At 36.2% G+C, this 27,752-nt stretch overlaps 3 protein-coding genes across 16 annotated transcripts in view; all 3 read right to left on the reverse strand.

The window, feature by feature from the left end:
- LOC105233125 (endothelin-converting enzyme 2) overlaps positions 1-27,752 on the reverse strand; it is a 789,700-nt gene that overhangs the window by 319,008 nt on the left and 442,940 nt on the right. The gene's annotated exons all lie outside the window — the stretch shown is intronic.
- Positions 1-27,752, reverse strand: part of LOC125776616 (uncharacterized) — a 468,092-nt gene that overhangs the window by 123,486 nt on the left and 316,854 nt on the right. The window lies entirely within an intron of this gene.
- Positions 1,378-27,422, reverse strand: LOC125776676 (uncharacterized). The gene is made up of 2 exons (XM_049450198.1): positions 3,346-27,422; positions 1,378-3,227 (listed from the first exon to the last, which is right to left on the reverse strand). The coding sequence occupies exon 2, from the start codon at positions 2,983-2,985 to the stop codon at positions 1,981-1,983; it is 1,005 nt and encodes a 334-aa protein (XP_049306155.1). The 5' UTR covers positions 2,986-3,227; positions 3,346-27,422; the 3' UTR covers positions 1,378-1,980.

A 27,752-nucleotide genomic window follows, 5' to 3' on the forward strand; every position in this document is an offset into this window, starting at 1 on the left:
CTATATGTTAATATAATTTGAATTTTATATTTATTTACAATTTCTTCTTTAATTGGATAGTGTTCAAGCAGTTCTTCATCTGCTGAATGAATTGTTTCCGACAATGCTAAGTTTGATTCATTGTCGTTACCTTCTTTTATTTTTGGTGAGTTTTCAATTCGACTCAAGAAATCAGCTACAACATTATTTTTTCCATTTAAATATTGTATTTCAAAGTTGTATTCTTGCAATTTCAATAACCATCTCTGATGGCGTTGAGAAAATTCTTTTCCTTTATATTTATTAACAAGATATTTGATCGGACAGTGATCAGTTATTATTTTAAATTTATTGCCATATATATATGGTCGAAAATATGTAATAGAGAAAATTACCGCTAAAAATTCTTTGTCTGTAGTTGAATATTTTTGCTCATGATTATTTAGAGTTCTTGAAATGTAGCATACTGGTTGGCCTTGCTGTGAAAGCACTGCTCCAATAGCATAGTCACTAGCATCAGTTGTGATACTGAATTCTTTGTCGTACTCTGGGAATTTGAGAGTTGGGTGAGATGAAATGAGTGCTTTTAAATTTTCAAAGCTTTCAATATATTGTGGATCTTTAACGTTTATTTTATTGCCCTTTTTCAAATATTTTATCATGGGGTAAGCTATTTTAGAATAATCTTTTCGATAATAGCCCGTTGCTCCTAAAAATCCTTTTAACTGTTTCTCGGTTTTTGGTATTGGTAGCTTTTGAATTGCTATAATTTTATCCGGATTAGGCTTGATGCCTTCTTTTGTTAAAATGTGCCCTAGGAATGTAGTTTCTCTTTGAAGAAAACTGCATTTATCTGCCTGTATTTTTAATTTATTCTCTTGTAGTTTCAAACAAATTTTTTTTAATGAGTTTATGTGCTCTTCTAATGAAATTGAAAAAATTAATATGTCATCTAAATATACGACACATATTTTATTTATATATTCCCTCAATATGTCATTCATAAATCTCTGAAAAGTAGCTGGGGCATTTTTCAACCCGAAAGGCATTCGGACGTATTCATATAGTCCTGCCGGAGTGACAAAAGCTGTTTTCTGGATGTCCCTTTCTGCCATTAAAATCTGATGGTAACCTTTTGCTAGATCTATAGTGCTAAAGTACTGTGCTTTGCCCAATTTATCTAAGATTCCATCGATATTCGGTAGAGGATACTTATCGTCTACAGTCAATTGGTTTAACCTCCTATAATCAACCACTAGCCTGAATTTTTGTATTCCTGACTTATCTATCTTTTTCGGTATTATTAGAATAGGTGAGCTATATCTACTGTGACTTTTTCTTATTATCCCTTGCTCTTCTAATTCAGAAATTTGTCTTCTTACTTCTTCTTCATGTTTTGGAGGTAATCTATAAATTCTTGAGTTTATTTGTTGATCCGTAACTGTTTTAATTTCATGAACTATTGCTTTTGCATTTGTGAGCTTGTCCCCTTCTTTATAGATAAGTTTATTGAAATGCTTTAATAATTTTTCGATTTCCTTTTTCTCATTTTATTTTAAATGATCGAGGTTGATGTTCTTTACTTTACTTATATCTAATGAATAAACTTGCTCTTGCATAGTTTTCATATAGAATGGAAGATTCACACCATTTTTCAAAATTATTGTCATTTTTTCGATATCAATGGTTTTAACATTTTTAAAAAGGAAATCATTTCCGATTAACAAATCATATGGTTTATTAAAATCCATTAATAACCATCTCATTTTTGCGTTTTCCGGGTATTTAAATTCTTTGGGACAAGGGCTTTAACATTTGGCGTTTTAATTATCCCGTTTAAAGTATTCACCAAAGTGCTTTCACTTTCAAGCACTGGTAATTTAAATTTTTCGAAACTCGATTTCTTCATTATACTTATGGTTGAACCTGGGTCGACCAAAGCATAAAATTTTTTCTCAAAAAATGTTAATATTATTATAATTTTGTTTGATGATTTCGAGGCTAATTTGTAAAAAACTCCTCGTTCGTGTTTGATTCTTGTGGATCACCTCTCCTACTCATTGTGTCCACGTCCATGGGTTCTAGTCCCCTATTTTGTACTTTTTGTCTACTATTTACTGAATTTCTTTGCTGTTGTGAATAATTATAATGATTTGGATTTGTTCGAACTTGTTCTGAATAGTTTGTACGATTTTGCCATCGAGGCTGTCTTGTTTGATTGGATTGTTGTCGATGAAGGTTTATTTGACGTTGTCCGGATTGTGGACGATACTGTTGTTCAGAAAGATTTTGATTTTGTGAACGATATTGTCCTGAATAAAAATTTTTGTTATTAACACCATTATTTTTGGTATTAGCTTGAAAGTTGTTTCCCCCTTTTTTTAGATAAGGATTTAGATTGCCTTCATCCAACCCAATAAATTTATAAATTTCATTCGCCATTTCCGTTAATGATGTGACCGATTGCACTGTATATGCGAATGTCCCTGATGCTAATTGTTTTATTCGCTGAATTAGCATCCCTGAAAAAATTTCTCTCATAGTGTCACCATTTTCGCTTAGTGCACTATATTCTGTTATGTCATCCACGATTTCGTTTAATCTTTTACTTAATTCAGCTATACTATTTACTTTCAGAATCGAAATTTCTTTCGTGATCATTAATTGATTTTTTGTAGGTCTATAATGTTGCCTTAATTTAGTTTTACAACTTTCCCAATTTTCAGGTGGGTTTATTTGCAAAAAATTTTTTGCTGATCCACCAATTTTCAAATCATAAATAACCCTGAATACTATTTCTTCCTGTCCTACATAGTCCCTTCGTACCCTGTCAACTGCTTCAATGAAAGATGGCAATTTTTTTACAATTCCTTCAAAGGGAGATACATATCTTAAGTCTTTTTCGACTCTTTGCCTAATTGTAAGTTGATTTATTGCTGCATTTTGTGCAGCTATCTGTGTTAAAGATGCCAAGCATCGAGTTAGCATTTCTATTTGCTCTGCCATATTTTTTATTTTTAATTTTTATTTTATTTTTGCAACAAAAATTATAAAACAATTGCAACTCTGTTAGCTTGTTTCTTTTCTCGTTTGTTCGTTTCTTTTTCTAACTTTATTGTTTTTGAATTGATTGAAACATATAGTGAGTATAATTTCTGCGTTGACTATTTTTTTTTTTTTTTTTTACAAAGAAAGTAATGACTTCAAATAAAACTACTACTTAAATTATTAGTTAAATATTATTTTTCCTTGCTGTTGGTGCTGCTGTTTTTGTTGTTGTTTTGTTGTTACTGTTGTTACTGTTACTGGTGTCGTTGTTGTTGTTAATGTTGTCGTTGTTAAATTATTAGTTGAATATTATTTTACCTTGCTGTTGGTGCTGCTGGTTTTGTTGTTGTTTTGTTGTTACTGTTACTGGTGTCGTTGTTATTGTTAATGTTGTTGCTGTTTTTGTTGAGTTTGCTGCTACCCCTGTTGTTGTTATTCTTGCCTCACTTTTACTCCAAATTCTTGCTTATTTTTTTAAATTTTTATTTTTTAAATATTTTTATTTGCTGAATAAGAATTGTTTCACCTTTCAATTTGATCACGGAAAGTTATTAATGTTTCTATATTTATTTATTACTTTTAATGCTTTTTTTCATATTTTTATTTGCTGAAGAAGAATTGTTTCACCTTTCAATTTTATCACGGAAAGTTATTAATGTTTCTATATTTATTTTTTACTTTTAATCCTTTTTTTTTCATATATTTATTTGCGTTCAATTTTCGGTCGCGGTCAAACAAAAACTTGGTTCTTACAAAAGCCGACTGCGCCAATTACGATTTCCTGCGAATGCACAGAAAATGTTTTAAATGAATGAAACTCCGGTTTCACCGTACAGTGCGGCTTGCCGTCCAGTTTATTATTAATTCTCTTATTCTTTATACAAATCTTACTTGCTACATTTACTTGAAGCCGTTGTGCTGACTTGACATTCCTCAGCATCAACGACCCGGCATAACTTAAATAAACATATCAAATAAAAACAATGGTATTTGATTTCATTTGGAATTTAAAATATATGCTTGTTTATGCATATTATATATTTATGCATGTATGTAGTTGAATCTGAAGATTCAACTTACATTTTGTAGGAATAAAAAAAATACTTAAAAAATACTTGTCGTTTTTTGACAGTGGTGGAGTCGTTTGACGACGCAACTCGCGTTTGTTTGTTGCTGTTTTCTTTGCATAAGCTGTTTGATAGTTCGCGCTCGCTCTTTGCAGTTTTGTATTTCGTTTTTTTTTCTGCTTGTTCACTGCACTTTTTTGTTTTTGCACTGCACAACCTGGTTTTATTTGACTCGGATAATCGGGTTTCTACTGGATGCACTCGTATGTACGTATGTACATATTATTATAATTTTTTTTGTTTGTTTTTGTTCGCCACTGGACTTTTGATATTATGTTGTTAGGTTCACTGCACCTTTTTTTATTTTTTGTTCACCGCAACATATGTATATCTGCATCTAAGTATGTACATTTATGTACCACTAAATTAAATAAATTTATACGTATGTATGTATACCCTGCACTGTTCCACTTTTTGTTTTTTGCATTTAGTCCACTCTTTCAGCTGTTCTTATTTTTCTTACGAATTTATTTCAGATATTAGTTATGTGGCTGTTAGAATATCGTGCCTGTCTTTGAGGCTCGAAGGACCATGTTTAATGTTGACCCAATTTATGGGTTAAAACAAATCACTGTACTATCTTAAAGTGTCAATTTGCACTCACACTCGGGCGAGTCTTTAAAAAATAAAAGATGTCTTTGAGAATTTAAAATGCACAATTTATTTAAAATGATATTTTGTTTACAAAACAATAGTTTAATTAGTATGCTGGATCGCTGCAAGTCGGCGCGGGTGGAACGATGTCGATCGAAGCAAACAAAAAACGAAAGACGGTGTCGACAGGCGCAGTATGGAATCGTGTATCAAACGAATGTAAATGTGCGGCTTGTATAGATCGAATGTGTTGGCGAAAGGTGTGTATGGCGAATGAGTTGAATCTGCTCAGGGGACCATCCCTTATGCTGAGTGGGTGGATGTTCAAGTGTGGTGAGTTGCCTTGTATGTGAGTGTGGTGTCGTCAAGTATTAGTGTGTGCTACTTTTTCCGGCTAAAGTGGGGGGGTGCTTAACTCATTTAAACAGGGGTATTCAGACAGAAGCCTGTTAATTTGGTAATTCGTTAGTTGATACTTCGTTAAAAGGCTTAACTGTGAACATGCTTTTTGCTCTACCTTGGTAGTGTGGTAAATTTTATTCCGAAACAGCTGATTCAACTTTATTAAAGAGTAAAAATGCCTCAACAAAGTGCAAAATCAAAAATTGTTGGTCATTTTACTGAAAATTATGTGGAGCAGATCAAATTTATTACTGGTAAGTACTTTAAATTGATGTACAGAGGAGCAGGAGAACAGCTGATGTGATATTACTGAGTAACGAAACAATTATCAAGCTTGCCAGATGGATAGTTCGTTACTCGGTAGAACGTTAGTCTGTTAATTTTACAAAAACAAAATACATGTAAAAAATTACCGAATAACGACTAACGAATTAACAAGGCTGGTCTGAATACCCCTATTGAATTGAACAAAATAGGAGCAACAATATAGTATTGTAAAGTTTTAAAATGTGTTGTTTTCTTATTGAATAAAATAGATACAAGTATAACTTATATACTTTTTTCCTAACAGTGATTAGAATTTTCTACCATACAAAGGTAAATAAAAACAAATATTAATACGAATCTCTAAAACCTGTAAAATATTTGTACCACTTTTTGTTCACACAATTTTACGATTCCGATATGAACTAAATTTCCTCTCTTTAATTTGTGTACAATATCAGTATTGTCGCAACTATTCTGCGATGAACATCAAGTTTTGGAGGGATGTAATTGATTTTTATGCCCTTCGTTCCGTAAGCTGATATTCACCTCATCTATCCCTCGTTTGCACTTTGCGGGCTAAAAAACTGTCCATCCCTATATTTAGAAATAGCTGATCTCGGTAGTTCAACAAATTTTTTTCTTTCCTAGCGGTACAATAGCAAAATATTTTTTAATTTTTATTTTTTTTTTTTATTTCACTATTTGTTCGTAAAACTGTGTAATTATTATTTTTTTATTATTATTTTTTTTTAATTTATCTTCTAAGTATTATAATTATTTTTTAATAATCTGCTTTAAAACCTTCGCACGACCGACACGCTCAACTTTGTTTCGATTAATGAGTTATAACATGATTCAATATGACATAACCATTATTTTATTATTTCTTGAATTTAAATTGGGAAGCTGCCACTAATCAGATAGTTTATGTCTTCGTAAAAGTAAAGGCTCACATCACCGCCATCCAATAATGCGATGTATGGGACAAGGACTGAGACTTGTAGATCCTTGCGGCATTTACTACAGTGTCCATATAAAGCAGTGAAAATTTCTGTGTGATTGGCGATGGAATAGAGACCACGCCGGCAAATTCTGGCATTCACCCCTGTGGATGAACGTCTAGCTACAATCCGCAAAAAAACGAAGTTCTTCAACATATCGCTAATTTGCGCCCACGCCTAACGGAAGATTTCAAGACTGAAGCATACTCTTGTAGAACCCCCAGAGGTGATCTTGTGCCCAATGCCCAGAGCATACTAAAAGTTGGAGAGAATACTTCTCCAGCCTGCTGAGTGGCAGTGAAAACATAACGCCAGGAGAAGGCGAACCCGAAAGATGAGCTGTATGAATCAAACGACGACATGGACGCTGACTAGGTCATGTCGTCCGAACAGACAAAAACGCTTCAGCCCAGAAAGTATTTGACGCAGTAACCGGCGGCAAAAGAAGACGAATATGAAGACTTCCACTCTTTTGGAAAAACCAGTTGAAGAAAGACCTGGCTTCGCTTAGAATCTCAATTGGCGCCAAGCAGCGGGAAGGAGAAGAAACGGGCGGGAAATAGGCGCCCGGGAAATGCATCCTTCAGCATATCGGTTGTGGCACCCAGTGTAGCGTACCATTGTTTATTTACGTGTATTTCGCATGTGTTAACTACACAAATGTCAAAACAGAACTGACATTAGAGGTCATTTGCAAAATTTATAGCATCTTCTGATAGGAGGATAACTTCTGCGCCACCCAATATATAAAAATTAGTGCCAATTCTCATTGTAATTTTATGACTTAGGAACGAGCTAACCTATCTAACCCAAACGTTTTTGCTTTGTTCGGGCTATTTTTTAGATTTTTTATGAGGAGTTTACACAAAATCGGTTGAGCGGTTCTTCATTTATCCTGTTTTTGTAACAAATGAATTCAATAAATATTAATAATGAATGTTTGTGTCAAATTGAAATTTTTTTAAGATTGAGCTGTCAAATTGTCATGTTGTTATGCGATTTATGCGGTCATTTCATTGCGGAAGTGCTTCTATTAAAGCAATTTATCAGCGATAATTATTGCTTCGTGTTTTTCTTTTTATCTCTTGCATCCAGTTGCTGCAGAGTATAATAGTTTGGTTCACCTAACGGTTGTACCTTAAACTAAGCAAGATAGATATAGGGTTATATATATATAAACGATCAGGATAACGAGAAAAGTTGAAATCCGGTTGACTGTCTGTCTATCCGTACGCCCGTCTGTCTGTGCAAGCTGTAACTTGAGTATAAATTGAGATATCTAGATGAAACTTGGTTTGTGGGTTTCTTAGTACAAAAAAATATTCCAGTTCGTAGATGGGCGTAATCGGACCACTGCCACGCCCACAAACCAGTAACCAGAAACAGTAACCAGTAACCGAAAACACATAAATTAAGATAAGATAAATTAAGATAATAAGATAATAAAACTGTAATTTAGTACAGAGTATCGCAGTAGCAATGAGTGAAAATTGAACGATGGGCGTGGCCCCCAATTTTGGATGAAATCCAATATCTCGGGACCCCACTTACCGATTTCGACAAAATTTGGTACGTGGCATTTTTTTTTATATTCTTATGTCACGTTGTGAAATGAGCAAAATCGGACATAACCACGCCTACTTCCCATATAGCACAATTTTAAATTCCATTTGATTCGTTCAGTTTCCAATACACAAATCAAAAAGCATTAGTATAACGGGATGAAGTTTTGCACTAATATCGAATATTTAGTCCCCAGTACCTACATTTGAATTTTGATCGAAAATGTCGGTCAGTGTGTGATATATACATACAACTAAAATTAAGGGATTAATCCATCTTTTATATTGGTATATGTGTGTATAAAATTGGTTGAATCAAACTATTACTTCCCTCAGTCCCCATAAACTCAATATAAGGATTTTCGAATTTTGGAGTGACTTTGTACCGCATTAAATCGCCCAATTTTTGAGTTATCATAATGAAAATACAAGGTGCGTTCCAGAGTAAACAGGAATCTAGAGCGCCCTGGTGGCGCCATCTATATGCCGACTAGTGCGTCAGAATCTGCTATCTTTATCGATTGTCCAGCAAGAATTTCATGACATTTAATTGACTGGAAGTGAAGTTATTGCGTTTTAAGTGTCAGTGTGTTTATGTTATTGGTGCGAAAATGAGCTTCGAACAAAGAGCCAACATTAAATTTTGTTTTAAAAATGATAAAACTTTTACCGAAACGTTTCAATTGATCAAACAAGTTTATGGCGATGATTGCCTATTCCCTAGCAGAGTGCACGAGTGGTTTCAACGTTTCAAAAGTGGTCGTGAGGACATAAATGACGATCCACATGTGGGCCAATTAAAATTTGTGATCATCGGAAATTCCATCGAAACTGTGCCTTCATCAAAAATCAGCCAAAATCATCATTGAAATTCAAGGAAATGCAATTGAACATCTACAAAACATCGATTTATCGCCTTCTGACTGAACATTTGGGCTTACGAAAGGTGTGTGCACGGTTTGTTCCGCACAAATTGACGGACGACCAAAAATTGCTCAGAATCCAACATTCGATACTGATTATTTGACAAAAACCACGTTTTGACCATTCACCAGATATGGCACCGTGCGATTTCTTCCTTTTCGGAAAAATGCATTTGCCCATGAAAGGAAAGTGACGTAGAGGCTATACAAAAGGCTTGCACTGGCTTACTGGCGGCTATACCAATGAGCCGAAATACTCGTTTAACATGCTTTTGGACAGTGCAAAAGCTGTATTGAAGCAGAAGGAGACTATTTTGAATAAAATAAATAGATTTTACCGTTTGTAAGGTTATTTTTTTAAGTCTTTCTTACTTTGGAACACACCTTGTAAGTGAGCATGTTTCATTGATAGCAGTGTATCTTTGTGCTGAGAATAGATATATTTGAGCGAAAACTTGGCCTAGTCCCTATATAACTAATATCATTATTTTAGAACACCCAGCTTACTTCATTCTATATACATATGTGATTGGTTTTACACCTTAAAGTATTTCCCTGGCTTTGATTCTTGTAAGTTGCAAGGGAGTATAATGTTCGATTGCACTTGTTAAACATATTGTTGAGTGCATTCATCCAAACGTTGAGTCTTGAATTGTTTAAATTTATACTACTCCCGGATTCAGGGAATGTCCCCCATTTCTAATTTAGTAAAGGAACAGAAATATAATCAAGAAATTTGCCATTTTAATTCAGAAACAAAATTAAAGACCGTTTCCAAGTTTGAATATAATAAACAATGCTAAGATACCACTGTAGTTACAAATTGTAGCAACGCATGCTCCGTAACTGAAAGTGCTAAATATGAAACTACGAGGCTTGATAGAGAACTTGAAAAAGATGCTGCATTCGAATGATATATTCTTCGCGTTTTATCCTCCAAGTTTTCCAACATAGAAAAGGCAAAAGCTGACAGGGCGTGTTTTTTGCAGTGAAAACTTATCTTGAAGAAACAACAATATCAAAATCAATGAACACTGAAATGGTAATCTATACTAATATTATAAAGAGGAAATGTTTGTTTTTTGTTTGTTTGTTTGTTTGTTTCGAATAGGCTCCGAAACTACTGAACCGATTTGAAAAATTCTTTCACCGTTGGAAAGCTATACTATCCCTGAGTGACATAGGCTATATTTAGTTAAAAAAAAATAGGGTTCCTTACCAAAACTCCGATAATGTAAAAAAAATACCAAAAAACTTTCTTTAATCGCGAATGCTGCGAAAACAATTGAAGATATAACAAAGTGATGTACTACAATTTTGTAGAACTTATCATTATCTACAAAAAACGTACATACCTCTAACTATTATAGTTTTGTCACAATAAGCGATTTTATATAAAAAAATTAATTAAAATACCACTACTTGAAAAGGCTCTTTATTTATACCTTAGTATTGATCCTTATCGAAATAAATGATTTATTATTTAAGATCGCTACAAAACCTTTATAAAACTTTTTGAATTATTAGATTCTGACATTCCATTCAAAAGATATCACGAGTTAAAAATTTTTAAAAGTCGCTCGGCGGCGAACTATGCGTTGTAGAGTTGTAGGCGTCAGGGTTAAGACAAAGAATGTATGTAACTATAATAATAAGAAGGAGCAAATGTTAGCTGTGCTAAAATGTTATTTGACATTAGGGAACATCGAAAAAATTTCGAAGAGTAATCGAAAAAATTTCGAACAGTATGAAGGAACACACCATTCAAAAGGGGAAGCAAGCCAATGTTTACCACTCTATAAGGGAACTTGCCAATTGCGTGCACCACGATATAAAGGAACATGAGAACAGAAAATGTATCAGAGAAACTACACCTACAACTCTATAGAAATTGCCCACGCAGATGTTCTTTGATAATGCGCATAAGGGAAAATTTAAATAATGTGTATTACAAAAAAATAATTATAGGGCAAATAATCAAATAAATAGTAATTAAAATGGAAATAAAAAAACAAAAAAGTCAAAAAATATATACATATTTTAGAAGTGCATGTAGGCTTTGAACCCGAACAAAATATTTGGAGTTGCAAAATGTTGATCAGCTAAGCACACAGCACCAAAGCCAACTTTGGAAGTAGAGAATTTTTTGTGGTATACGTACAATAAAAGCGATATATACTCCTCTACCCAAATTTTCCACCACTTTATGAAGGAACACGACAAACTACACCACATTAATAAAGAACATGAAAAATGTCAATGTCAATATGAATGCAAAAATTCAATGCCCTGGATTGGGTGAAATTGCGCCAAAATAAGAATAGGTGAAATGAGAATACTGATTTCAATGAGAATGTTGATCTCAATGTTGCAATAATGTACATATGTATTATATGTATATGCAGTGTTATTATACATTCTTTGGTTAAGATCACTCGCGCGGTCGGCTCCCTACTGAATGGTCGTGTGCGGAATTAAAAAAAATTGTCGCTTGATAATATTTTGTCGCTTGATAATACTTCGTTTATTAGGTAACTAAACCCATTCAAAAAGTTCTTTTCAGATCTAGACCCATATATATAGCACAGATATTGTACATTTAGTTATCCTAAGGAATGAATTGAATAAGTTTTATGATTTAATTTTAATAAATAGGTTGTAGTTTTGTATGTTGTTATAGTAGGTAGTTGTAAGAACCTCAAAGATTAGTTTAAAGGCGTTTTTTTCTTTTATCATTTAAAAAAAAAATGCCCAAAAGATCAAGATCTCAACTTTCTAGAAATAATTCCCATGCCAGGAACAAAGAATCTTCATCTGAAACTGAAAATCGTCTTTTAAGTCAGAGAGAATATGTGGCGCAATCGCGTGCCAGAGAGTCGAGTACCGAGCGTTCGCAACGGCTCGCTGAACAAAACATGAGAACCTCTCAAAGACGCGCGCGGGAGTCCAGTCTTGAGCGTTCGCAGCGCCTAGCTGAACAAAATTTAAGAACTTCTCATGTGCACGCGCGAGAGTCAAGTACTGAGCGTTTGCAGCGGCTTGAAGAGCAAAATTTCAGAAGTATACAATCCCGCACTAGGGAATCAAGCTCTGAGCGTTCCCAACGCCTTCAAGACCAGAGAGAACGACAACAGACTTCAAGAGCTAGAGTTCGCAATCGAGTTGTAGCTCACAGTAACAGATCGGCTTTTAAATACGATCCACAGATTGATTATGCTCAACAGTCTTCCGTCCAAATCGGCGACATGAATAAGATTTGCCCTAAGTGTTCTGCCAAAAAATGGGTCGATGAAACTAATGGTATGTGTTGTGCTTCTGGAAAAGTTATTATCCCCAATATTCAAGAACCACCACAGCCAATAAAAAATCTTTTGACAAATAATCATTCGCTATCTAGACATTTCCTAACCAACATCCGTAAGCACAATAGCATTTTTCAAATGACTTCGTTTGGCGCCAAAGAAATAAGAGAAGGTAATTTTATGCCAACTTTCAAAATAGAGGGCCAGGTATATCATCTTATTGGTAGCCTTTTACCACCATCAGGCCAAAATCCAAAATGCTTACAGACATATTTTATTTCAGACGCAGATCAGCTATCGATGAGGGCAAACATAGCTCCAACGCTAAAAATAGATTTAATTAATGAACTACAGACAGCACTGAAAAGCCACAACGTATATATACGAAGCTTTAAACAAAATATTGAACGCAACTCTTCGGATAATTTAAAGCTAATTATTCTTTCCGACCGCCCACCGCAGACTGCTCACGCGGGTAGATACAATTCTCCAGCTGTAAACGAGGTAGCTGTTCTCTTGGTTGACGAAGAAAAAGGCCCCAGAGACATAGTGCTGCACGGAAGAGACGGCCAACTTAAAATGGTATCCGAGTTACATCGATCATATGATCCACTACAGTATCCCTTAATGTTCGTTAAAGGAGAAGACGGTTATTATTTAACCATTCCACAGGAAGGTACAGCGCGTAACAAAACTGTGACGTGCATGCAATTTTATGCATTCAGGTTGATGGTTAGAGCAAACAGTTTTAATCCATTACATTATTACAGGGACTTATTTAGCCAATATATTGTCGATATGATGGCAAAAATGATATCGGAACGATTGAATTACATATGTCGTAACCAACAGAGACTAAGGGCTGAAGAATACATTCATCTCAGAGACGCTTTAAATCAAGAAGGAAATGTTGACCCATCAAATATCGGTCAGCGCGTAATCTTACCATCTTCATTTACAGGTTCTCTACGTTACCTGCATGAAAAAACACAAGACGCGATGACGTATGTCCGAAACTACGGGAGACCAGACTTATTTGTCACGTTTACGTGCAATCCTGAATGGCCTGAAATTAAAGCGGAACTACTACCTGGTCAGCGATCTTTCGATCGTCATGACATCATTTCAAGGGTGTTTCACTTAAAAATGAAGAAATTCATAAAATTATTCAACAAAGATGAAATATTCGGCAAAGTGAAATGTTACATGGTGAGTGTGGAGTGGCAGAAGCGAGGTTTACCACACTGTCATATGCTGTTTTGGCTAGAGATAAAAATCCAACCAGACGAAATTGATAGGGTCATAGTTGCGGAACTTCCCAACTAACAAAACGATCCAATATTGTACGATATCGTAACTAAAAATATGGTGCACGGACCATGCGGAGAACATAACTTAACAGCAACATGTATGAAAAACGGAATTTGCACAAAAAAATACCCGCGACGTTTGGTCAACGAAACTCAAACCGGAGATCACGGATATCCAGTATATCGTCGTCGTGATGCCGCAAATGGAGGTCAGAGCGCTTCGCTCAATATCAGAAGCAGTAATTTCACTATAGATAATAGCTGGATTGTCCCTTATTCTCCACTTTTGTGCAGGACGTTCAATGCTCACACAAATGTTGAGTACTGTCACTCAGTTCAAGCCATCAAATACATTTGTAAATACATAAATAAAGGATCGGATCAAGCCACATTTGGCGTCAGAAACCCAAATGATGAAGTAGAAAACTACGTGAATGGCCGCTACATAAGTACTTCCGAAGCTGCCTGGCGAATATTGGAATTTTCGATCCACGAGCGACATCCTACAGTCTTGCAGCTAGCTGTTCACTTAGAAAATGGCCAAAGGGTGTATTTTACCGCAGAAACGGCAGAATACGAGGGCTGTCCGATAAATAACCGACCTAACCATGATGCACGAGACTTTTTCAAAATTTTTTTTTGTTTTTCTACATAGTCTCCTTGTAACTCCACACACTTCGCCCAGCGATGCTCCCATCTCCGCAACCCTTCCAAATAGTACTTGGCGTCTTTGTCTGCAAAATACGAGTTCATGAAAGAGATTGCCTGCTCATTTGACGAAAATCTCTGGCCGCCGAGCGCAGTTTTAAGTTGAGGAAACAAAAAAAAGTCGCTTGGTGCTAGATCCGGTGAATAAGGTGGATAGTCAAGCAGTTCGAACCGCAATTCGTGGATTTTCGCCATGGCGACTGTTGAGGTGTGAGATGGTGCGTTGTCTTGGTGGAACAAGACTTTCTTTTTTTACAAATGTGGCTGATTTTTCGAAATTTCTTCCTTTAGATTGTCTAATAATGATGCGTAGTAAGCTCCTGTTATAGTTTTTCCTTTTTCAAGATAGTCGATAAAAATAATTCCATGGCTGTCCCAAAAAAACACTCGCCATCACTTTAGGTTTTTTTGGGTCCTGTTCCCCCTTTTCAATCCACTGTTTAGATTAGATTTTTGTTTCGGGCGTATAATGATGAATCCAAGTTTCGTCTACAGTTATCAATCGTCGCCAAAACTCGGTCTTATTGCCTCTAAACTGAGCCAACAGAGCGCTGGAAATGTTCATGCGCGCACGTTTGTGGTCTAGCGTAAGCAAACGCGGCACCCAACGCGCGGACAGCTTTCTCATGCCCAAATATTGGTTTAATATGTGACAAACAGTTTCTTTTGACATCTTCATAATCTCAGCTATTTCCCTAACTTTAATCCGGCGGTCGTCTAGTACCAATTGATGAACTTTAGCGATGTTATCGTTAGTGGTTACAGTTTTTGGACGCCCAGGACGTTCATCATCTTCCAAGCTCCTGCGACCACGTTTAAATTCAGCTGCCCAAAATTTTACGGTGGTAAACGATGGTGCAGAGTCACCATACACAGAGTCCAACTCATCTTTGATTTGTGAAGGCGTATTGCCTTTCAAAAATAAAAATTTAATTACAGCTCGATATTAAATTTTTTCCATTTTGGGGAAATCACCGAAATAGACTCACAAAAACGACTGTCAACAGATAATTGCGCAAGATAAATTTCTGAAATTTTGGCGAGTAGCTATTATAATATGCGCAATTTGAAGTAGAAACTTTTTTTTCAGATGTGCCGCTAGCTTCACGTTGAGGTTGGTTATTTATCGAACAGCCAACTTTGCTGGCTTTTTTTGAGCTATGTAATGAAGATGAATTCGCAAAAACACTTCTATACCACGAAGTCCCGCAATACTATACATGGGCCAATAATAAGTTCACAAGAAGGAAGCGTGGTGAGAACGTAGTTGGCCATCCAGGAATAAAAAAAGATGCAGCATTAGGCAGAGTCTACTGTGTCCATCCTTCTCAATCCGAGTGTTTCTATCTTAGGATGTTGCTACATCACGTACGGGGCCCAACCTCATTCCAGTACTTGAAAACCGTTGACGGAGTTCTCAAAGAAACATATCAAGCTGCTTGCCGTGCTAGAGGTTTGCTAGAAAACGATGACCATTGGGAAAATACTCTGAGAGAAGAGAGCTTTCTCAATGTTCACAAAAACTGAGAGAATTGTTTGTAGTCATACTTTTATTTTGTCAGCCATCGGAACCATTAAAATTATGGGACATTTTCAAAGACAATTTATGTGAAGATATTAGACACAATGCGGAAATTTACAACCAAGGTCTGATACAAATAGAAAATAAACTGATGCAATTAAATGACAAAAGCCTAAGGGACTTTGGATTACCATGTTCAGTTCGTACAGAAAATAATGGAGCAGAGACAATGACCAATCGCTATGATACAAATAATTTGACCGCTTTTGTTAATGAAAACCTACCAAAATTAGTCCCAGATCAAAGAGATGCTTTTGAAACTATAGTCGATAGCGTCATTAAAGACAAAAGAAAAGTGTTCTTTTTGGATGCACCCGGTGGAACAGGAAAGACGTTTCTTGCTAATTTGATACTTGCTAAGATAAGAGAATCGGGGAAGATAGCAATAGCAGTTGCTTCCTCAGGAAATGCTGCAACTCTCTTGACGGATGGAAAAACTGCTCATTCTACTTTTAAACTTCCGCTATCTGTAAATCTTGAGCAACAATCTGTTGGTAAATTACTACAAGACGCCTCATTGATTACATATAGAGGCCGTGAACAGAACCTTACAGGATCTAAGGAACTCCTCTGCAGTCATGGGCGGGATTACTTTTGTTTTTGCGGGAGATTTTCGACAAACTCTCCCCGTTATTAACAGAGGTACGCGAGCAGATATCATCAAGGCATGCTTGAAATCGTCACCCTTATGGGCTTCAATTGAAACATTGAAATTACGAACGAATATGAGAGCTCATGTTCGTGGAATCACTGACAGCGATTTCCCACAACAACTGCTAAAACTTGGAGAAGGAATTTTTCCCACTCCAAATTTAAGCGATCATTGTGACATTCTTCTGGATGAGTCCCTAGGTCAAATACTCCATACTCCCTGATATCGAGAATTTGCACCAAAAGGACTTTCATTGGCTATGTTCTAGGGCTATAGTGTCTCCTAAGAATGATACTGTTAATGAAATAAACAATCTAATAGTTCAAAAAGTCTCCAGCCAAATTAAAACATACAAATTAATCGACAATGTGACTAATATCGAAGACACAGTCCATTATCCACAGGAATTTTTAAATTCGTTGAACCCTTCTGGACTGCCACCACATGAGTTGTCGCTAAAAATCGGAATCCCAATAATGCTTTTAAGAAATTTAAGCCCTCCGAACATGTGTAATGGGACGAGGCTGCTTATTAAAGAGTTAAAGGACAATTTAATTGTAGCAACTATTATTACTGGCCCAGCAGCTGGTCAACTGGCTCATATACCGAGGATACCGATGATCCCGACTGATCTGCCAATCCCATTTAAACGGCTTCAATTTCCGGTAAAAACATGTTTCGCATTAACGATTAACAAGTCCCAAGGTCAAACCTTCGAATTAGTAGGGATCGACCTGCGAAAGAAATGTTTTACTCACGGTCAAATGTATGTTGGACTATCGCGGGTCGGAGCCCCTGAAAATCAATTTATTTTGTTGCCACAGAATAAAACAACATCAAATATAGTTCATAGGGAAGCTCTAACACAATAAAAGGTTTTTCTTTTGGGATTATGACCTCTTTGCAATAATTAAAAATATAAACAAAAAAACCTGATATTGAGAAAAAACAAATAAAAGAAATGTATTAAACAAAAAAATTAAAACGTAAAAAAATATAAAAAACACTAATAAAAAATACAAAAACAAAAACAAAAAAAAAATATAAAACAATGAAAAAAGTACAAAAAAATCTTAAATAATATATAAGAATTAAATTTCATATTTTTTTTTAAATTCGACGCAAAAAATTGTGAATATTTGTGTAAATGTCATGTTGAGTGCCCGTGCGAAGCCGCTATGTGTATGCAACAACATCCACTGCAATGTTCACAGTTTTTCTCTAATGTCTTTAGCATCAGCATTGCATCCGTGCGAAGCCGGGGCGGGTCGCTCCTAGTTACTTATATTTTTTCTTTTGTATGCACTGTTAGGAAACGTGCAAGAAGATGAAAAAGTTTTGCATGGTTCATTTCCAGCAGCATCACAACTCAAGTATCATGGCTGAAGCAGACAGTTTCTTTCAGCAGGAGAAGACGAAGAATTTGCGCAGTGACGTATCTTTACCTCGAATATCTCAACTCATTTGCAAATTTCTGATGTTAAAGTGAACACGTGAAGAAGCTTCTCGTCAAAATCCCTGGGTTCTACCTGAAGATTACACATTCCCCTTTTTACGACAACTGTTTGTGGTAAAGAAATAGGAAACTATGCCTCCCGGAAATATTTAAGTTGTTACATGGGTTACAGGTTTCAAAAAATTTAATTTTTTTATTGTCTTATTAACATCACCTCTAGACCATTGCTTTAAATTTTCAAGTAGATCTGAAGAACTGAATGTTGACGAAGAAAAACCAATAATCTGCGGCCGACAAACAAACCGCGAAAATTTCTGCGTGAAAACTTGCGAAGAATACTACAGGATCTCAGTGTACATTTATCATTTCAATACACGCTTTTCTAGGGAAGTATTGACATAGAAAGATTCAAACGACAGCGTCATTATTGAACAAAGGTGAACTTTATCCCTGGTAGTGAAATTATAGGCAGAAGCGAAAGTTAAAAGAAAACAAGTTACCGACTACTGCATTAAAAACGTTGAACAACTACGTTAAAGACTTATACCCCATAGTTATTTGGCTCCTATAGATGGTTTTGGAGATTTGTATACTCGCTCGTATTCGTCATCCTGGATGTCAATGGGCATCATACTGGCTATTACTTCAGCAGCATCACTTGACATTGTTCGGAAAGCATTGATAACTCTTAGTGTCGACAGACTGTGCACTGTGTTTAAATGTATGTCTCGCATATGCTTTGATGCCCAGCGCCTGGATCAATATTGGATCCGCATATAACACAACCGCTCTCATTACCTTTGGAGTAAAAAATGCCGACTGGAATGCACGCAGCCTTTATTTGCTATCATTCTTGATAAGCCATTCAGGATTTTATTCGTTTACCTGCAGTGTGTTCTAGGTGGTCCTTTAATTTGAGCCTTGAGTGTACTATTCCTCCCAGATATTTAAGGTGTGGCTGTAAATGAATCTCGCACTCTTCTATGGTGAAAGATATACTTTTCTCCACTTTTCTTGTACTTATGAGCAATACTTCTGTTTTTTGCTCAACCGTTTACGCACTCATTGCATTTGCTACGGAGGTCATCGAGATGTTTAGCCACTACTACTACTCTACTATGCAACTACTACTACTCTGCGTATGCAACTAATTTAATAGCTATCGGTTGGTGTCCCCTTAGCACCCCATCATACATTATGTTCCATAGAAGGGGCCTAGTATTGGGCCTTGCGGTACTCCAGTCGAAATAGAGTAACTCTTGCCTGTTTTCAAAATAACGAATAATAATTTCCATAAGATATTTAGAAGAGAGTATGTCATAATGAACCTTGATTAACTTTGCCCACTTTGTGAGTTGAAGGCATTCTTCACATCCAGGGTGAACAGCGCACAATATTTTTTTCCGCCTTTCCATCGCTTACCACTTCCTGCGCATGTCGCAGTGTCAACGACATCGTATAGTGCGTCAATTGTTCCGGCTATGGCCAATATTTCTTCTTCACTAATGAGGAGTGGTGGCTCTACGACTTCGGTTTGAGGCTTAGCATAAGAAATAATGTGGTGCTTTGGAAACAAAGTTCCGACGACATTTCTCATAAAAGATGCTCTTTTTGGTTGTTGTGCCTTATTTTTGAATTTTGACATACAGATTTTTTTTTCTGTTCCGCAGAGGTCTTCGTTTGCTTCCCCACAATGTTTTTCAAAACACTTCTTTTTACTGCGGCCAATGGCTGACTTCAGAAGCTTTTTCTTTGCTTTTCTCAGACTGCTTTAATTTTCTTCACGTTGATTACGTTGTATGCGGCGTCTAGCTGAATTGCAGAGCTTTCTTAGTCCAGCTAATTCTTCATTCCACTAATACGCTGGCTTCCGGTTGTTGTGATGTACTGTCCTACACAGATACCAAGTGTGTGGCGTCTTCGCCTTGTATAATTGCTGAACTCCATCTCAAAAAGTCCGGCATCAAAATATTTTTGTTTCCAGATTCGTTTCTTCGGCATATGAGACTTCAGCAAAAATAGGTGTGTGGTCAATATTTGTAAATATGTCCGTCATCGCCCACTTAATGCGCTTGATAAAAGCGTCGTTGGCAAACATGACGTCGATTATGGAGCCTTTGTTTCCCTTTTGAAAAGTATTTTCAAGATCGTAACCACGATGGTTTGTGCGCTTACTACCCCAAGCGGTCGACCACACATTGAAGTCGCCTGCGATTATAATTTGTGATTTGCCTCTGGTTTCTAGCGCAAGTTTGAGAAGGAAGTCTTCAAAATCTTTAACTGAAATAAATGCCGGTTTGAAGTCATCAGGTCTTTGGAGATATATACACAACTCTTCACAATTATAGAAATCTTGATTGGTCGAGAGAGCGCGTAATTTTAGCACCGAGGAATGGCATTGGTAGCCATCAATTTTCAAATTCAAGTGAAATTGCCAGATGTAGTTTTTTTTATTTTATTTTTATAAATCAATTGCTAGTGTTATGAATGAAGATCAGGCAATGAATTATCCAATTGAATTTTTAAATTCATCGGAACTGGCTGGTATGCCACCGCACTGCTTGAATTTTGGTTGGTCCTTTGTTTATATTATTGCGAAATATTAATCCACCAAAACTGTGTTATGGCACCATATTGGCAGAGAAAAAGTTATTGCCAAATTTGATTGAAGATACGATACTCGTATTCACTTCTTAAGCAGAATGTGAAGTATGTTTGATACGATTACGAAGATTATAATATCTTGTGCGTTAATCATTTGCGATGACCATCAACAAGGCCCAAGGTAAGGCAGAGCTCAGGCTATTACCGGGGTCACAGCTGGCGGATAGTGGACGGTCTACGCTAAGTAGGTTAGCTGCGAATAGTAATACGCAGCCCCCCACCAAGAGCTGCAGGAGAGGAGGGCTTGGCTCAAAACGCCTCACGCACCAAATGAACCCCCGCGAAGAGGCGAGAAGATGCCGCCTTAAAATAAGCGTCCACAACCCCCACCGGGGTTGCACCGAAGGAGAACCTACCCAAGAGAGGAAGGCAACAAAGCAACAAGGGAACAGAAGACGACGAACAAGCCTGGGCAAAAGCCCGTCAGAATTGAGACCAGTAAAATTCTGATTATGGTGTACTGGAAAACCGATACGGGTCAGATTGACAAAGGGCTGGGGAGGGCACTATTCTGTCACCTCAGTAGATAGGAGTGATATCTTATCGAAATGGCTGGCAAGTTAATACTGCTCTCACCTCCGTCTCGTTAAAACCATGGCAGGTCTTCAAGTACGTTCAATGCACGTCGCCCAAATTTCCTTGGCCGTACAGGTTCAGTTGAGACGAGCTCCTGATTCCTGCCCGAACCTGGCTCTGAACATAAGCTCCCATAAGGATTTGTGTCAACCCTCTCGTGGCCTCCCGGATTTCATAGATAACCACGGGGTTCATTAAGGGCGACTATTACAACGTGCGAAGATAGCGGCTTGAGGCGGAGACCCAATAGAAAAAAAGAACACACCGCAACAACAACAAAAACCCCAACAAAAAGAACAACAGAACAAAGATGGCCAAGAAGAGGAGTACGGGACAGTCTTCCGTAGAAGCAGTAGGGTACTCAGATCCCCCGTACTCATCGCCACTCCAAAACAACCAGACGAAAATGGAGAAAAGACAGTCACAAGAGAGACTCCGGTCACACAAGCAGGCACCGGCAAAACAAGGAGAAGGGAAGAGCACCCCAGCTGCCAAAGCTCGCCGAAACAAGAGTACATCACCCAAATGAGACGGGCAGAAGAGGAATCCCTAGAAAAGTGCAAGAGTATAACGAAAAAAATGAAGTTGGCGATGGCAAAACAGAAGAACGTCAGCATGGACATCAAGAATGGAACGGCACAGCTAGTCGAACTCTTCGACGTCATAAAGAGCTACCGCAGAAACTGGCTCACTGCAGAAAACGAAAAAAGGCGAGCACATCTAAGCAGACGCATCACGACCCCCGAGTCAACAACCTCGAAGGGCCGTGCGACAAGCCCTGTGGAGCCACGAGAAACAGTGCAAAAACGACGGCCAGTGGCAAAAAGTTTTGCCTAAAAAGCCAAGAAAGACCCACGCAAACGAAGGAACGGGCGAAGAAGCGCCCAAAAACGCAAAAAAGAGACAACAAATCAGCAACACGGTTGCAAGCCAGAAAGCAAATAATAGGCCTAAAGGACAAACAGAGGCCGTTATAATAAAACCAGCAGAAGGGAATAGCTACGCCGAAGTCCTCAAGAATATCCGTAGTAAGGTAGATCTAAAAAAAGCAGAGGTCAAGATCAAGGGCATTCGCAAAACAAGAGCCGGGCCCTTTTACTAGAGCCAGAGAAGGGACGGTCCACAAAGGCCAGCTTCTGTGAGGCACTCAAGTCCACACTTAAAGAGACTGCAACTGTCGCCGACCTTAAAACTAAGTCTACCATAGAAATCAGAGACCTCGACTCGCTCACAACAAAAGAGGAAGTTGCAGTGGCTGTCAAAGAAGCGCTACAGGACCCCACTGAAGACTTATCAATTAATATAACAGCTCCTAACACAAGAGAGCAGGTAAGGGCATACATAACGCTGGACCAAGATAGGGCAGACACACTGATGCGACAGGCACGCATCAAAATTGGACGGGTTAATTGCAGGCGGCGGCTAAAAGAAACCCCCAAAAGGTGCTTCCGGTGCTTTGGACCAGGGCATTTAATCTGGGACTGCAAAGGGCCCGACAGAAGAGGACAAGGTGTCTGCATAAAATGCGGCCAACCAGGGCACAAATTGAAAGAGTGCACAAAGCCTCCTTCATGCTGCCTTTGCGAAGAGGCTAAACACGAAAAAGCCGATCACATCCCGGACTCCGCAAAATGTTCGGTATATAGGAACTACCGAAACAGAAAAAGATCCTACAAGCCAACATGCATAAATGCAAGGCCGCTGACCCACTACTCTCGCAAATGGTGATGGAAAACGACTACGAGATAATCATTATAAGCGGGCAATACAAAAAGAAAGAGAGAGGTAAATACATGGCTAGAAGATAGCAGCTCAACCGCCGCTATATGGTTACTACCAGGGAGTAACGCCACCACGGTAAGCAATGGGAACGGCAACGGTTTCGTCTGGGCCAAGTGCAACATTTTTACAGTAATTAGCTGCTACTTGACGCCATGCGATAGTATACAGGAACAGTTATCGCCGGAGACCTAAACTCCAGAGCCGTAGTGGGGTTTGCCAAACACTGACTCGAGAGCAAAACGAATTTTAAAAAGGCTGCGCGGCTAGGTCTAATAGTGCTCCACACGAGAAATGCAACCACGTTCAGAAGGCCGTGATGAGAGGAAACCACACCAGACATCACCCTATCAAAAGAACGCATGGCAGGCTCAATAAATAATTGGATAGTCCTGGAGGATTACACTGGCAGTGATCATCACTACATATCTTTCATGATCGATACTGGTAGAAACGCTTACCAGCTCAGAAAAAATAGAGGAAATCCTTTCGCGAGATCGATAGAGGAAAAATATTGTGCTCTTTCTAGTTTATCCATGATACCATCGATATAAGGTGTCGGGAATTTATCGCTAATAGTAATTTCGTTTAATCTCCTGTAATCGACTACGATACGCAATTTTTTATTTCTGTCTGCATCCGCTTCTTTGGGAACTATCCACAAAGGGCTTTTGCTTTCTCTAATTATATTATGTTCGAACGTTTCTTTTATTTGTTTTTGTATTTCTAATTCGTGAACTTGTAGATACCTACAAATTTTCGAATAAATGGGTCTATCGTTTGTTGTATTAATTTGATATTTGATTTCATGCGTAAAAGAAAGTTTATCGAGTGCGCAAATTTGTGTTACAATTTTATATTTTATTTCATTAATTCCGTTGATAGTTCCATAGCATAACGGTTTGGAAAGTTTTTCCTTCTGAAAATTTTCTAATAGAGCGTTTGGTTTTATAATGCTAGTTGTTGAACCTGTGTCTATTAGGCATTTAATTCTGTGATTTCCTATTGTTACTGTTATTATAGGGAGTTGAGGGTTTGAGGCGGTGTTAAAAAATTTACTTCTTTTTCTTCACCAATGCCAATTTCCATCAAATTTGAATTATTGGACAAACGACTTGTACTTGAATTGTAATTGACGCTCATGTGAGAGCTTTTAGTTTGTCTCGGTAAATTTGGTTGTATTTTATTTGTAGAATTGTTATACCCGTAATCGTAATTATTCCGATTGTTGTAATTGTTGCGATTAAAATTTGTATTACATTTAATTGTAATTTTTATTGTTCCCGCTTTGTTGTCTACTGTCGTTTGTTGGTTTGGTTTGTCTATTGTCTGAAATTTTATTATGTTCATAAGATCTATAATTTTTCTTGAAACCTTCGTAATTTACTTTGTTTTTATCGACATATTTTCGATGTCTATAATCAGTAGCTCTTTTGTCCTGAAGCAATTTTAACTTTGAATATTTTACGATAATATCATTTAATGTTTCCGTTTCGGTTATATGTGCCCTTATAGGGCAATCGATTTTCTCTAACATTATATCAACAAGATCCCTATCTAAATTTTCAGTTTTAAAGGGTCAAATATGTATATTCCATTTCATTCTCCGGATTTGGTCCATGATGTCCCTTGGTGACATGTGAAATCTGTAAAATTGTGGTTGTTGGTTCATTGGTAGTTGTAGTATTGTCGCAATTCTTCCTGCCTTACGATAATCCTCTCCAGCTCGGCGATGGTTTGGTTTAGATTCTCCATTGTTGTAGTAGTTGTAAATAAATCGTTTTAGTTGTGGTTTGAAGATGTGGTCCGCGAAGTATTTCTTTTTGGACCAGTTGTGAGAAAGTAAAGACGTATTCTCCTTTTATTTGTAAATCTTTTAAACATTCTAGAAACTTTTTTTAATTGTATTTTGTTTCTATTTCTGTGTGCACATTAACTTAGTTAATTGTATGCCGCTGTCCTTATTATATCCGCGTAACTGTATGTAGTCTTGCTTTTAGAAATACTTTTTTTTTTCTTTTTTATTAATATGTTAATATTATTTTTATTAATATATATATTTAATATTTTTTCCCTGTTTTCAATATTTTCACTATAACCAGTATAACTTGGCGTGTTTTGCTTTATTTTGATGATTATATTCGATTGTCTGTATAGATTTTTATGTTTTATAAATGTTTTTTTTTTCGTTCTTTTTTTTGTAATTCTTAAATTGTTTAATTTTCATAAAAATATTTTAAATTTTTTTCTTAATATATTTTTTTTCGTTTTCGTTTTAAATCATTTGTTTTATTTATTTTTTCCCAATATTCATATATATATATATTTTGACACATTATTAATATTTCAATTCTTTTTTTGTTTTAATATTTTTCGCTTTTGTTTTAGTTTATTTTTTTTTTAATATATATATATTTTTAGATAATGTGAAAAAAACGTTTTTTTCGATAAAAAAAAATTGATGAAGAATAGGATAGGTAGCACGCTTTACTACTTTATGTCGAAAGTTGGCTTTAATTTTGTTACCATGTGAAATTTTTTTTGTTTGAACTGTGAATTGGTTTTGTTGATTGGTACAAAACGGTTTAAAAAATGTAGTTGCTTTTTTCGAAACTGTGCTTTATATTATATATATGTATATTTGTCGATACTGTACTTTTTAGACAATTTTGTTTTATATTAAACAGTATTATTTTACTGTTTTTTTCGAAACTGTGCTTTATATATATGTACATATACATATGTATATATGTATATACCGCAATTTCCGTTGTTACTGTTTTAACGTGTGTTGAAAGCTGTCAATTTTAGCTTTGTCGATACTGTACTTTTTTGTGATACTTTTTAGCACGACTTGCGACTTTTTCTAAATTTTTTATCACTTCTAGCACTTATTTCACTTTTCTTTTTCTTTAAGATTTTAATGCTTTTTATATAACGCTTTATTTTTACTTAATATTTTTCAAGTGATGTGTATATTTAATTATTTATTTTAAATTTTTTGCACTTCTGTTTCGATTTTTATAGAATTTTTTACTATTTTCTCATTTTTCTTTTTTTTAATATGTATTTTAGTATTCATTTTAAACTTTTTGCACTTTTATTTGTTCTATATTTCTAACTAATTTCACTGATTTATGTATCGTTTAATTATTTCTAACATTAATCTTGATTTCTTTTTTTCGGCATAAAACTTTCGATTATTTTTTTTAAATTAATCTTTTTAAATATATTTTCGGCAATGCGATTGTTCGAATTCTTTGATCTTTTGATCAAAGTTTACCCGACTGCGCCAGTTATGGTTTAGAAAAAAAAAACAGAGCTTCGGCCTTTTGTTCACACGACCGTCTTTATTAAAGTGAATCTTAAGACTAACTAACTTTACATTTCTTATTAGTTCTCTTCTAATATTAGGATTAACTGTTTTATCGTTCCATATTAGCTTGTTTCTATATATTTATGTATATTATATTTATACAGTAGAAACTCGTTTATCCGGCCCTCAGTTATACGGATTCGCGATTATCCGGACCACCAATCGCGACCAATTTATATGTACCTACGTAGAAATTATAGAATCATGAACGTGTCGGAACTTGCATATTCCGCTCGCGCAGGTGGGGTCGCTGCCGCTGCCCCGCGCGTTTCATTATTGTTTTAGTTCATTTGCAATTGTGACTCCGCTCTGACGTGCGGGTCACGTCTACATATTTAAACCTGCCAAAGCGTAAGAGACAATTTAACGACGCTATATGACTTTATGTAAAATGTCAGCTAAAACAGGGTTGCAATTATATTTTTCCATGACATTACACGCAAATATACATGGTTTTTGGTCTGACATATTTTACAGCCCTTGCAAATAATTTTCTGCGTGTGTTTGTTCTTGTGCCGGTGAACCGAGAGGAAATATATGCAATTCTTGCACCGTGCAAGGGGTTTGCAAGAGCGAGAGAATACCCCTAGAGTGATACTGTGAGTCTACTACAACTGAAACGAATTCGTGATATAGCAGCAATGAAGAGAAAAAGTTGCTTACGTCAAATGACAATTACCAAATATTTTAAACCAAATTAAACTTATTACCTACCTACTTATTTCATGATTACCAAATGCAAATTACCAAATACATATTGTAGACAAATTATTCGTACATACGTACCTAAATATTTTATTGTATTTCATGATTAATGCTGCAGTTTAGTATTACGTATGTAGTGTAATCTAAGAAAATATATACATACATAAGTAAGTGTTCATTTCTTAAGCTTAGTACGCAGCTCTCAAGAAACGTAAAAACTTCATATAAAAAAACGCTTAAGAAACGGTCCAGAAACGTTCCTGCGATAAAGTTACTTGTGCTAGTACGCAGCTCTTAAGAAAGCTAGTACTAATTTTTAATACTTTGTTTCAATAAAATGTGAATATGGCAAACCTGGTTTTGCGAAGAAACATCAAATCAACAATTGTTTCTTGCAGGAAATTCGAAGTAATCGTCAAATTCATCCTAAATTAGTTGAAATCATTATTATAAAGTATATTCCATTTTGAAATGTTGTATAAAACCAACCAATCGTCAACAACATTCCTTAAATCTCAATGAAAATATTTGTGTTACCATACACATACATACATACATACATACGCACAAAGTTTGTTTACTTTGTTTATTCTCTCTTGCTCTTCTAATGTGGATCATTCACGATGCGTAACCAGCTGTCAAAATTACTTCAGAAATAATGTATTTTTGTTCTTGAGCAATTACTTGAGAGCTGCGTACCAACCTTTAATAAACATTGATTTTCGTTGCAGGATATGAA

Source organism: Bactrocera dorsalis, chromosome 2 (genome assembly GCF_023373825.1).
Source record: "Bactrocera dorsalis isolate Fly_Bdor chromosome 2, ASM2337382v1, whole genome shotgun sequence".
Lineage (NCBI taxonomy): Eukaryota > Metazoa > Arthropoda > Insecta > Diptera > Tephritidae > Bactrocera > Bactrocera dorsalis.